Here is a 13,990-nt window from a genome sequence, read left to right as displayed (position 1 = left end):
AAGTAGGGTCAGAAGGGGCCCTGTAGATCTTCAAGTCCGACCCCCTGCCAGGGCAGGAGAAAAACTGGGCTCAAATGACTCCAGCCAGGTAGGCATCAAGCCTCTTCTTAAAGACCCCCAGGGTAGAAGCCAGCACCACTTCCCTTGGAAGTTGGTTCCAGATCCTAGCTGCCCTAACTGTAAAGTAGTTCTTACGGATATCTAATCTAAACCTACTCTCCAAAAACTTATGACCATTATTCCTTGTTATGCCACGGGTGCTAGGGGAAACAAGGTCTCTCCCAAACCCTTCTGGTCCCTAGTGAGTTTATAGATGGTCACCAGGTCCCCCCTCAGCCTTCTCTTGTGAAGGCTGAACAGATTCAGGTCCCGCAGTCTCTCACTGTAGGGTTTGCCCTGTTGTCACCAGACCATGCAAGCGGCCCTCCTCTGGACCATCTCAATGTTGTCCACATCTCTCCTGAAGTGGAGCGCACAGAACTGGACACAGTACTCCAGCTGTGGCCTGACCAGTGCTGCGTAGAGGGGGAGGATCACCTCCTTGGCCCTACTTGAGATGCACCTGTGGATGCATGACAAGGTCCAGTTAGCCCTGCCAACTGTGACCTTGCATTGTCGGCCCATGTTCATCTTGGAGTCATTAATGACTCCAAGATCCCTTTCTGCATCATCCAAATGGCTGATAAAGAAATTGAACAGCGCAGGCCCAAGGACTGAGCCCTGAGGGACTCCGCTGCCCACTTCCCCCATGTTGAATATGTCCCGTCTATCACCACCCTTGGAGTACGACCCTTCAGGCAATCTGCAATCCATCTAACTGTGTAGGCATCAATGCCACAGTCGCCTAGTTTTTTTTTAATGAGGATGGGGTGGGAGATGGTGTCAAAGGTCCTAGAAATGCAGATTATAGCTGTGTTGGTCGAACGACATGGCACTGGCAGACAAGGTTCTTTGGATCAATCTGGTATCTTTTAGTAGACCAACTGAATAGTTAGAGAAATATATCTTACAAGGTTTCGAGTTGAAAAAGTCTCTGTCAGGCTGAATTTACAAACCACTTTTCATAGATGAGTCTATGAACTGCACTTCATCAAGCACAGATTTCTTTACTGGAGGAAAAGAATCAAAATAGACTAACAAAAATAAAAAGGATTTTGGGGGAGGAATAAACTGAAAGGAATGAATGAATATAATAATAAAATAAAAAAAAGTATAGAAAGCAAAAGGTATTGATGAATCCTGCTTGCTAGACTAGCAAGTAGGAAATGAATGGTAACTTTTGTTGCCTGATGCTGCTGAAAGACACTAGGGGTGTGTGAAATGGGCATTATTCAATCTGGATTCCGATTCGGCCCGAATCAGGGGACAGTGATTTGATTTGGGTCACTGTCCTGATTCGATTTGCCTGAATCCAAATCTGAAGATTCAGTGCTGATTTGGAGAATCAACGATTCAGCCATAGACACAGCATTAAATGTTTTTTCTACATACCTCAAGGTACCGGGCGCGGCTTGTGAACGCTACAATGCTGGGGTGGATGGAGCACCCCATAGGAACGTGGGGGGGGGGGCTCCCTGCATGCTCAGCAGCAGATCTCGAAGTGGACCAGAAGTACTGTCTCTCTCTAGCAACATAGCATTTCCAGGCCACTGAGTGTGCAGCGGGGCCCCCCTTGTGCCACTCCAGCTCAGTAAATCAGCCACGGGGGGACTCTGGGTACCCCCCTAGGCCCAGAAGACACCAGTCACCGAGCCACTGTTTCAAGCTCGAAACGAGTCGAACCAGAACAGCCACAGAAATTTCACAAAGCCTTAATAATTACCCCGTACTCAAGATACACTATGGTGCCTTAACTTCTGAATCTGTTGTTTGATTCTTCTATTTTTCTCCAAAACCTAGTGTGTCTAGCAAAACAAGTACTACACAAACAACTATCAGAGTTAGCCTAACTAGACAGGCTTCTGCACCCTGAAAAGTTCCTGGGCCTAAAAAGTTTATTTTTAAAAGTGATTTAGAGAGGTCTACTATAATTACCACTCTACCTGCTAACTTGACAAATGCAAAGATGACCAAAAAGTAGCCTACTATTTTTTAGCTTATGCTTTTGCCCACTGTAATTTTTACAGTGTAAACTATGTAAACCATGGCTGTCAAACTCACCTGAGTTGGCAGACTAGAGTCTATCTTAGCGATTCTTGCAGGCCAGATGACTCCTCTCTGGATCCAGCTCAAAGGGCTTCTTACAGTGGCTATCACAACTGCTGTGTCAGCACCAGCAACCAAGGAGTTAACACCACTGCCACTTAACCTCCCTTTACCATGGCTGCTGGAGGTGTTGTGTCAATGTGGTCAGCACACAGGGGTTAACATCTCTGCTTCACTGCCCATTTACATGCCAGGCAGCCATCAACAAAGGGAAACTTTGTGGTGGGCAGCTTTAACCCCGAATGCAGCACTGGCACAGTAGGTCTGCAAGCTGTGGCGACAAGTCCTGCAGACTGGATCTGGAAGCAAGCTGTCTGGCCAGAAAGAAGCCTTGCAGGCTAGATGACTCACTGGTGTGGTCTGAATACAGCCTGTAGGCTGTATGTTCGACTCCCCAGATATAAAATAAGATTGAGAAAACCTATGTATAAACTGTTATTATACTATTACCCTCCTGGGATCTGGGGAGAGGAGGAGGGAGGTTGAGGACAGGTGCACAAGATTCAATATTTACATGCATATCTTGCTTCTCACCATAGTTAAGGTTGCAGAGGTTTCCAGCATTGAGGAAGAAGTGTGTTCTGAAAAGGTCTCCAAATCCCCCCCGGCCTGGCCGAAAAGGGAGAGGCGTGTACAGGTGCAGGCCACTGGCCCAAAAGGCTTCTCCTCCCAGGTAATCACCTGCATGGAAAAATGTTGCACACAAAGTATTTACATGCAGTAGACCAAAAGGAAAAGCTCCAAAAGGAAGGGGAACTCCTAAATTGTTTTATTATGGTCACACCTCTTCCACATTGATTCTCCATTCCTACTTCCAGCAAGAGATAAATTAACACTTACATAGTTCTTTAAATCTTATGCAAGCAGTTATCTTTTATCCTTGCCTTTAGGTAGGCTCAGGGAGGCAAGAACATGTTAGCGGCTCAACAGAGACAACCTACTACAGTAAAAAGTTGATTATCCAGAATAATTAGTTCCACTATCATTCTGGATAATCAGTTTTCCTATATACTCAAACATCACAATATGATGTGGTGTTTAATTTACTTCAATTACTGTGCTGTATAGCAAATATTAAAAATTATGTTTATAAGAAGTAAAAATGTTTCTGTGTAGCGTGTTAAAATCTCAAGGCAGACAAGGTTCTTTGGGTAAATGTCATGTTTTATTAGACCAACTAAATTAGACCAATAAATATTTAGTTGGTCTAATAAAAGATATCACGTTTACCCAAAGAACCTTGTCTGCCTATATCCTTAGACCAACATGGCTACAACCAACCTTAAAAAAATCAAAGCATTAGTAAATGAGTAACACAGTTGTCTGACCAACAAGCAAAAGCCAACCTGCAGACTGATTCTTTTAATACAAAGAATCCAGTTAAGTGACTTTACAGATAACTGATTCTCTACCATAGGTACCTCTAAGAAAGCTATCTTTGTTTTAAAGATCAGAAACTGAGAAAATTAAGCAATTAACCTATGATCACAGCAAATCATCAGGAGAACAAAGAGAAAACTGAGGAAAGTTCCTGGCTCTCAAATCTCCATCTCAGAACAGACTGTTTATCAACCTAACTTACTTTGTACATACACTACATCAAGTAACAGAATCAGTGTAACCACTATTACAAACACATTTTGTTTTAAAAAAAGAACTGGAAAAAAAATCACAGTGGCCCATTAGTCCTGTCAACAAAACCATAAATTAGGATGAGTGGTTTGAAGATTAAAGATGTCGACAGAGGGAGTAGTAGGTCTTAATCACCGTAATTAATTTTAGTAACAGCCACATATACTCAAAATCTTAGCAGCCTTTGAAGGATATTAGAGAGTTGTAAATAGAATATATAGGGAGCAATGCATAGGGGATAAAAATGGAATTTAAAAATCGATCTTGAACAAGTCTTCCTATGAAATCAATCTAGCAAAGTAAACTCAAAACGTAAAACTGTGAAGGCACAGTCTTTTTTCCATTGTGATCTAGTAATATCAGAAATCAGACACCCAAAACTCAAACCCTCAGGATTATATCCACTTGTTCTGAAAAAATAAGCCAGAGAGAGAAAAGTTTCTACTTATTTAAAATCTAAGTGCAACAAAGATACAAACCCTGTCTTCTGAAACTAGCAGTTATGATGTTGTTATATGATTGGGATTTAAAAGTTCCAAACCTTCGCTTTGGGGTCCAATGCTGTACATACTGAATCCACGAACACTTGTTGGTCCACCAAGATAAAACCTAGCAAACAAAGTCATTTTTATTCCAATTAACCATTACAAAAGGGTTCTAGTTAATTTTAAAATCCAGTTATCCATTCTTTGGTATTCAAATTCAGAATTAGAGGTAACTTTTTTGTTTTTTGTTGTTTTACAGGTTAAGTGAAATACAATTCATTATCAGAAGTCACAACTGGGCTGAATTTTAAAACCAAAAAAAACTGAGAAAAATAGTCTTCCTTTACCAAATTACAAGGTTCTGTATCTCCTTTCCTACCGCTGCAGTCGCAAGAAATGCAGCTCCTTTTACAAGATTAGGTACTGGTGGTGGCATTCACCACTGCAGGAGAAACAGAATCCTGAATTTGGTTCTCAGCAAGTTCCACCTATCTGAATATTTTCTAAAGCACCTTAACAACAGTATCTGTATCAATGTTAAAGTTAAATTAATTCCACTTGATAGCTGGTAAAAATAATTTTAATTCTGAATGGTTTCTGTTAGTGACCTTTAGCAGATATTGTATTTCAAAGCCTGAACAAGAATAAGCTGGACACATTTAAAAGACAGTTGTATCACCCAAGGGTATTCATTTATGCATAGTTTCCTCAAATTAAAATGGATAATTTTGCAGGTGTTAAGTAACTATTGGAGGTGGTCAATATACACTATTTAATAGAAGTACCTGCAAGTTGTAAATTTATGACCATGTAGCATGGCAATGATAAATGGGAGTGGTGATGTGTTAACATGACTCTCAAGTGAGGGATTGCTTAATTAGGTGTTAAGAACTAAAACAAACTACTAAATGCAAAAAGAAATAGCAGCTATAGCGTTTTCATGTATGTTACCTGAGGTTACTGAAAACAACAAAACAATAGTACAAAACTGGGAATTCAATGCATTACTTGCCTATCAGCAATACTGGATGGCTTGTCTCCAATAGGAACCAACAATCCACCCCACAGAGATGCCGAAAATACCTTAGGGGAAAAGAATAAGTGATTTTTTTTTTTTTATAACTTGGCATTTATCAAGTATTGTTCACATGCCCCATTGACCAAATTGTATCACCTGATACAGGTGCACAGCTCCCACTGGCTCAACTAAACTTTGCATGTGATCAGGGTATATATGTATGTTGATAACAAATCTTTAAGAAATACATTTTCAGAAAAAACTACTGATCATTACTGCCCTTGTTCTAATCTGTGTAGTATTACATTTGAAAAAAAGTCACAGTGCATTTAAAATAAGATACTGCTGTTTTCAAGTTGCAAGTCTAGAAAAAAATAGTTATCCTACAGTCTGCTTGCTACTCCCTCATCCATTTTCACTTCCTGACTCTTACCATTTTATGCTGTTCTCAGAAATAAAATATAATCTTTACTGACATTAATTACATCTAACATAGAAGAACATTATAAGGCCTCTGCAAAACAAACTGTAATTAAGAGATGTGCTCTATTGATATTGTATGGAGCTAATTATTTTAAATGAGCATTTAGTGCTGTACTAAGTTCTACATTAAAAAAAAAAAGAAAACTAGGAATGGTATGTAAACATAGTTGCTTTTAACAGACTTAAGCTCAAAGAAAGAAACAAGGTTTGGCAAGACATATTTTCTATAAAACCAGGCTCTCTGGCATTATGTTCCTACCCTACAATTCTTTATCAATTAAACTCCTTATCTAGTTTTCCATTATTTTGCCCGGAAATAATATCAGGCTTCCTGATCTATAGCAACCCTGATCCTTTTTTAATATTGCTACAACATTAGCATTCTTTCAATCTTCTGGAACTTCTCCAGTATTCCACAATTTATTAAAACTTATCAGCAGGTTGAGAGTTCTTTAGCTGATTCTTCTGGAATTCTGAAGTGCAAATTATCCAGACCTGCTGATAAAAAATAATAATTCACTTTTATCCCTAGAGGATGGTGTTTAAACATTCCTCTCAGTTACTAAGGAACAATGATAGAAGCATACTGTGCTGCTTCTGACCAAATATAGGCCAGCAAGACTTATGAGACACTTCCACCTTTTCTATATTATTAACCACTTTGCTATTGCCCTCTAGTAATGGGCTGATACTATGACAAAGTAGCTTTTTGCCCTTAACACAATTTAAGAATTCCTTATTATCATTACCTTTGCCAACCATGGATTGTTTTCCCGTCACCTTTAATGATCAATTTTCTACACTTTGCAGGTTCTCATTTATATTGACTGCTATCTAATTTGCCTTCTTTCCTTTTGTTAGCCATTAAATTTTTAAATTTCTTACTAAAGCTAAAAAACAAACATTTATAAACAATGAAAGAGAATCAATAGACTCTATTTGTGACCAGAAATCTTGATACTAACAAGTAAATTGATTATACACTAACACAATTAAAATAACCCCAAGAGTCCACTATCATAATGACACCTGATTTAAGTGAACTCCAACTTTATTTTACAAAACATTTTAAATGGTTTCCTGAAGGTTTTTGGTTGAAACGTGTTCTCTTCAAAAAGTTTATCTTTTCCCAACAGAGGTCTCACCTCTTATTGGTTCATATTTAACTCATAGAAGATGAGTTTATTTTTCAGGGTCTACTGCCTCTTCCTCACTCCAAAATACTGGTTTCAGGGAATTCATTTAACCCAAGGAAAACTCATTCCCAAAATCTGAAATGCTATTAAACTTAACACGACCAGATGTGTCAATGGAGAATGCTAGAAGGAGCTATCCGCTCCTGTTCAAATGGATGTAAACACTGCCTTGCCACTACCCTCATATTAAAAAAAAAACCAAACAACTTTTTTGTTTTACCTTAGAAATTGTTCAATTTCCCACATAAATCTAACTGCAGACTAATATATAAGGAGATGCACACACCAACATTCAAATGTGTTTATTAAAGATATTGTCATATGTAATTTCAAGATGGTAGATACCAGAAGAGTCAGTGTTTGCATGGAACTTCTGGTATCTATACACCTTTCAGGAACATGTGAAGCGCACCTGAAGGAACAGAAGAACAAGAGCTGAAAGAGGATTGTTAATACATAAACTGAAATGAGTTTATATACTCAATGCTGTTTACACCTGGTTTGTGAAGGTTTAAAAAATGCACTGTGCTGTTAACTCACTTCTGAGGCTGGCTTTCCATCTCACCTTCAAGTGCTCTATATAGAAGATAAATAAAATACTTACCACACAACACATGCTATAATTCACGTATTAAGACAGTACCAGGGGAAAAGCAGGAATATTCATGAACTTATAGTGATATAATCAAATGAAAAAAAAAAATCAGACAATAAGGAAAGGTTAGGCAGGAAAGACTGGCTGGAAGTTTTATAAGCATGGGAAGGAAGAGAAGCCTGATCTATGGGGATCGATCAATCAGCTAAGGAAAAGCTAACAGTGACCTATCAAGGGATAAATGAATGCAGTATCTGTTTGTTAAAATGATTTTTTCCTTAAAAGGAAAAGATTTCTCATATCTGATGACTGACAAATAATTCAAGCAACTCAAGTGACTACCCATAAAAGGAATTAAATGAACTGAAAGAAATTCTAGCAATTGGGATTTTTTTTTTTTTTAGTTTCAAGGTAAAATTACAATAGTTACAACTTCCAGCTTTAGTCGCTGGTAATTTTAGCAGCACTTGCCTTTTGTAGATAACATCAAAGACACAAGTTACTTTTGTTACTTGCTGACTGACTGTTGAATATGTAAATACTTACCGAATCCCAAAAAACCTGCTTATTCAACTGAAGCTCAAAGTCCTCTTTCAGAAAGCTCACATCACCACCACTGTAGCCAGCCAGCTCCTGGATAAACAGAAACCTTAATAAGAGTTACCCTGAACATGCAAGGTTTAATACTTTTCCTAGGAAGGAAAACCATGTCACCACCAGCAGTGTTCTCTCTGTAAGCAACAGCAGCTTCTATGTTGATGAGCAACTGAATTCTATACCAGTGTAAAAAAGCACATGGCAAAACACTTTTTTTTTTATTCTTCACCCCAGACATTAAACAGGGCAGTTGCTTTCTATACCACTTGTTAATAATGACAGAATGGAGCACACTATTCTGTTTGACACCCAGGATCAAGCAGTTGGCTCCTTTAGTTAGGAAACGTGAATGTCACGTGCCTCCCACGGCTTGGGGGAGCACGGCAACTGCCCACAGGCAGCGACGAACAGGGAGATCCTGCAGATGGCCACAGCAGTGTCAGCTGTGAGGGGGGGTGAGCACCAATCAGTGATCAGCAACCACCCGCAGACACTGCCAGCAGCAGCAGCCAATCTCAGGGGGTGCACATGCACCTGTGCGCACCCCTATGTATTGCCAATGCTAGGAAAGTTTCATATCTACTGAAGAAACTGTAAAATCCAGTTATATTATACCAGAGTAAGGTTAAGAGCACAGAATAACTGAACAAAAAGCAACAACAGATTTTGCTTTGAACGTGTAACATCCTGACATATATCCCAGACTGGTTCCACACAGGCACTGTGTGCATGCTAGGGACAGCATACAAGGGGAGATGGGTCTGTAGGCTGAATCCAGCCCATGTGGACAGCTCCACACCATTCATCCAGCCCATAGACCAGCCCCACATCACTCATCTGGCCTGTGGGGCCATGAGTTTGACACCCCTAAACTGAGAGAATTAATGCCAGGCCTTTTATTAGTTATGGGTTTTTGAGGGCTCCCCTGCAGTTTCCAAATTTTGTTCCTGTTACCTTAAGGCCCTAAATTAAAAGCATCTCCTTTGCTTATGAACCTAGTCTGTGTTGCTCTTATTTGACGAAAGTGGGTCCTGCAGCACCTTACAGGTCTTGCTGGAAGAGAGGGAGATGACATTTCAAATACTGTGTACCATTGAAAAATCAGCTGTTCCCAACGTAAGGGTTATGACAACCACAGAAATTGTATTGGACGGATTGTGCACACACTAGAATTAGGGTCACAGAATCACTGTCCCCTGAATTGGCCGAATCCGAAGCAAATACTAGCCACTTCGCACAGGCCTACTGTTTACCCTGACTGATACTTGTGTTAAAAAAATATAGTCAGAAATGAGTACCAAGAAGCAACAAAATAAGCACTTTCTGCATGCACACGCACAGCATCTATGTTAGCAGCTACTGGTAAATTAAACACTACCTGATTAATTTTCAGCAGAGCACCTCGTTTCGGCAAGATTGAAGAGTTCCGAGAATCGATTACCATGGCATGCTGAAAAAGATTTAACAATTATTTAACTAGCATGAGAAGGCTCCAGAAATATAGCAGCTACCATGTTCCAGCAAATTCACTGCATCTTATGCCACACTTTCTAGGGGTCACCGATAGAGATTTTTGGGGCCAATACAGATATCTGATTTTTAAGGAGGCATATCGACCGATACTGATCCAATTTCCAACATAGTTTGGAGAGCTGCCTGCAGCTGGTAAGTCTGTTGTGGCGGAAGGGGAGGGGGGCAGAACAACTCTCCCCCACCCACACAGTGAGGGAGGGGGCAGGCACTGCCCAGCTGAGGCGGGGTGTGGGACAGAGGTGCGGCTCATCTGAGGGGGACAGCTCCTGCTGCTGCTTGCACCCCGGGAGGGTGGGAGACAGAATGTGCCCCCTGGATCTGCGTGGGGCGACCAGGTGGGCTGAAGCTGCAGGCTGGAAACAGGCTCTTCTCTCCAGGGACTGGGCTCAGAGCAGTGGCTACAGAAGACGCTGCAGCCACCCCATTTCACCGAAGCTCACTCCCAGTGCCGTGCCACCACACGCCCAGTACAGTTCCAGCTCAACCTGCACCTCCCATCACACAGTGGCTCCCAGTGCAGTGGGAAACTTGAACCATTACTATAGTCACCCTCCCAGCACCAAATTCCCAAACCCTAAGCCCAGTTGCAGCTGGGCCACACCCCCTCCCCCACATCTGGATCAGGGACAGGCCACATCTGCCCCCCCAAGCCTAGGGGGCTGGTTTGGGGGGCAGGTCATGCACCTTCCCCCACAGGGCCAGGCCACGCCTTCTTATCCCCCCTGAGAGGCAAGCCGCACCTGCTTTCTTTCTTCCCTCCCCCACCAGGCTAGGTTGAGGCTAAACCATGCCTCTTTTCCTCCTGCAGGGCCCAGCCACACATGCTTTTCCCTGAGGGGTCAAGCCACACTCCCCTTTCCCCACAGGACAGGGTTACAGTCAGGCTACCCCTCACCCCTTCCATGTGGCTAGATGGTGCTTACTGTGCCAGCCCCAGTGCTGAATCAGGACCACTGAAAGAAACCAGCCCACAGACGGACAAGGCACTGCCCAACCAGCCCACCAGGGAAAAAAGTTAAGCACTACTGCTCTAAGCTATTCCAAATTCAACAGTCAAGCAAAATAAGTATTTCATCTAGTGACCTACTCAGCGACTGGTTAAGTGTAGTCAAACTAGGCAGTACCTCAGTAAAAAAATAATCCTATAATTTTTTGTGTTAGTCTCCAGTAAGGGTACCAAAAAAATTCTCCTGGCACCACTGACAAGGTAACTGCACATCATTAACAAGGTACTGTCTTTTCCAAAAAGTTTATATACCACTTAGGAACTGAAAAAGCCTTACAGAGAGAGAAGATTTAAGAGAGTGTCCACTTTCTTCTCGAACAGGAAAAGATGCTGTTCTTGCGAGACATCCAAGCTCTCTCCAAACACCTTCCCACTTCAGCGTGTGATTCGTCTTCCATACTGGAAACTACAAAGACATATGAGCGGTACACGAAAAAAAAGGCAGCGTTATAAAATACCAGCAACACACTGATAAAATTCTGAAGCCTTGTTTCTACACATGGAAGATGGGTAGTGCTTACCGTTTCCAAATTGCTACACAAACTTAAGATGGGAAACTCATTTTTTACTTCAAAGTAACACTCACTCTGCCCAAGCCAAGATATGAACTGGCCCACGCAACAACCTTCCCCAAAATACAGAACATTTCCAGTTGTGCTGATACAATCTCCCAGGCAGCTAGGCACCTCTCTGAAAAGGCTTCATATTTTGTAAACTTAAACCTATATTTCCTTTTAAGCTACTGGTGAAGTGACATTTGGTCCCAAATAATACTTCTTAATCTTTTCACAGATCATCTCAGAATTTATGTTCTCTTTCATGTTATGCCAAATCTATCACTGCCATGAGCACATAAAAAAGCATATTTTAGAAATCTAAAAAATAAAATAGAAAGCTGTGCATCTAAACCTTGAACTGAATTAAAGGTAAATTCCTATTCCACAAGTTTCTGCAATCAGGGGTAATGCATAGGAGGTGCCCATGGGTGCACATGCACCCCCTGCACGTGGCAGTACACCCCCTAGGAAAAGACAATCCTTGACTGCCCCTGGCCGATGCCTGCGGGTGGTTGCCAACCTATGGCATGTGCTCCCGGTGGCGTCTATGGGAGCTCCCTGCTCACCGCCGCCGGGCTCCCGCTGTCGCTGCCCTCCCGCCACCGGGGGCACAGCCATGACCCCCCAGCCACCAGGGGCACACGCCATTCATGTCTGCAATAAAATGAGCAACAGATGTGCTACTGCTTACATTAAATTCTGTTGATACTCCTCTGTCAGTTTCACGAAGAGAGCTCCAAGGGAACTGCCCGGTTACTTTATACAGGTTTACTGAAAAACTAAAACATAACAATACATGGAGATCTGAAAGGTGGAAATTAAAGGAAGTAAAATTTTATAAAGTTTTTTCTTAGGAAGCAATCTATGTCATGCTATTGTTGGAGGCCACCTGTTTGTGTAACAAGTACCTGTAAAATGCAGGTTTAACTAGTCAAAATACACTGCATAAGCCTCAGCATTTCTATGTATTTATTAGAAGTCTAAAGTACAATTTAAAAGCTTAACTGTTAGTTTTGTGCCCCTGCCTTAAGTTAAAACTTTGGTAGCCAGCTGTTTGTATCACAAAAAAAATCTAGATTAGGATACATCTGTGGTTCAATTTACAGCCTTTGATCTGATAAATTAAGCAACTGAAAACAATGACTGTTTTCATTTTCTAAGTTCTGCTTTTAATAGAAAGGAAGCTGTTGCATTCTTATAGGGCGTGTGTAGAAGACACTGGCCTTAATGCAGAGCACCTGAAAATTTTTATGTGGCTTTTTTTGGTGCAGCACATTTGTGTTTGCACAACACGGTGTTTGTGTTTGGACGACATGCTGCTCTAGAGCAATTTAAGTCCTGTGTGTAATTTCAGGCAAATTCCAGCCAAATACCAATCTAGCTTGGATCACCCTCCCCCTCTTCCCACCAACTGAGTGAAGTAAAATCCCTGACTTTTGGTCAGGGTGGAGGCAGGGGCTGCTACAGGGCAGAAGAGGTGGGTGCTGCCTCTGAAGGGCAGCACAGGGGCCAGTGCTCATGCTCAAGAGGCTGAGCTGTCAGGAGATGCTGCCTGAGGGCCTGCAGCCCCATCCCTGTGCTGTGCCTAGGCGGATTTAGGATTCCTAAGAGAAATCTCCGGGCAGGTAATAGGATTCTTATCTATCTTATAAGGGGCAGCAGGTCAGGAGTGAGGGGCACTATGGTGTGGGGAGAGGATGCAGATCAAGATTGTGTGCATGCATGTAAATATCTCTAGTGCAATAAACTTAAATGTTGGTCTCCAAGTGAGAGAACAAAAGCAACGGGAGCTCTGTCCAGGTGATAACTGCCGTCTTTGAAATGTGAAAAGCCAGGGCTTTTTAGTGGATGGTAGCTAGCCTGACTAGGTAGGCAAACTGGTTTTTCTTCTGTTCAAACAAGTTCACCGACTCAAACATTCTACAAAAGGCAATAAAGACATTTTATGACTTTTAAATTGCTGGATGCTCTCCCTTTCAAACAACTTTGTCAATCCTGCTCATGTTTCAGAGTTATACGAGGCATTTGGACTCAGGATTCTCTATTAAAATTAGTGCAAAGTGGATGTTCAAATCTCATAGCAGCTTTGAAATTCTCAGATTAGGTCACTAAGATTTGAGTAAATAAAGCAGCATCAAATGTGAAAAATTCATTCAAACCTTGCTGTTGTTGACTACACAATCCTTCCCAATCTCTTTTCCAAACTGTTCTGCATATGAAGTCACAGAATACACTCCAAATAGGGGTTAAGCAGACAGAAGCTGGGGTAAAAGATGGCTTTGGTGCAGATTTGCTATACTGCAGTCAGTACAGTGTAGACAAACCCTTAGTTATTTCCAAGGAGAGCTTAGGGAGAGTGTGGCGAAGTGGAAACTCACTGACCAACCACAGTGCCAGTCTCTCACCTTCTTCTGGGCACGCCACCCACCTCTCTCGCCTACCACACCCTGCTGTTAAAAGAATAGGGTCTTAATTAGATGGGAAGCTGCCCTTTAAATGTCCTGTTCTCCTGGGCCTACGTATGCAGCTCCAACCATCCCTGTACTGCATCCCAAGGCTCACAGATGTTCCTAAAAGCTGTGCTGTGCTCCAGCCTGAGGCCGGGCCCAGCTCAGGACAGAGTTAGGCTCTCGCATTCTGCCTTGTACAGGCATACCTCGGAGATATTGTGGGTTCGGTTCCA

The 13,990-nt window shown here is 41.9% G+C and overlaps 1 protein-coding gene across 1 annotated transcript in view; it reads right to left on the bottom strand.

Annotated features, from left to right (window-relative positions):
- Positions 1–13,990, bottom strand: part of SAMM50 (SAMM50 sorting and assembly machinery component) — a 40,635-nt gene that overhangs the window by 7,611 nt on the left and 19,034 nt on the right. The window contains exons 7-13 of the mRNA XM_019515750.1: positions 11,999–12,086; positions 11,028–11,156; positions 9,590–9,661; positions 8,161–8,247; positions 5,335–5,405; positions 4,379–4,446; positions 2,740–2,886 (exon numbers count right to left, since the gene is read on the bottom strand). Coding sequence (XP_019371295.1) covers positions 2,740–2,886; positions 4,379–4,446; positions 5,335–5,405; positions 8,161–8,247; positions 9,590–9,661; positions 11,028–11,156; positions 11,999–12,086 — 662 coding nt within the window. The remainder of the gene's footprint in view (positions 1–2,739; positions 2,887–4,378; positions 4,447–5,334; positions 5,406–8,160; positions 8,248–9,589; positions 9,662–11,027; positions 11,157–11,998; positions 12,087–13,990) is intronic.

The sequence above is a fragment of the Gavialis gangeticus genome, unplaced genomic scaffold, assembly GCF_001723915.1.
Source record: "Gavialis gangeticus isolate Ggan-Ray unplaced genomic scaffold, GavGan_comp1, whole genome shotgun sequence".
In the NCBI taxonomy this organism is placed as follows: Eukaryota; Metazoa; Chordata; order Crocodylia; family Gavialidae; genus Gavialis; species Gavialis gangeticus.
Note: the sequence above shows the minus strand (reverse complement) of the source record. Positions and strands in the feature narration are given on the sequence as shown.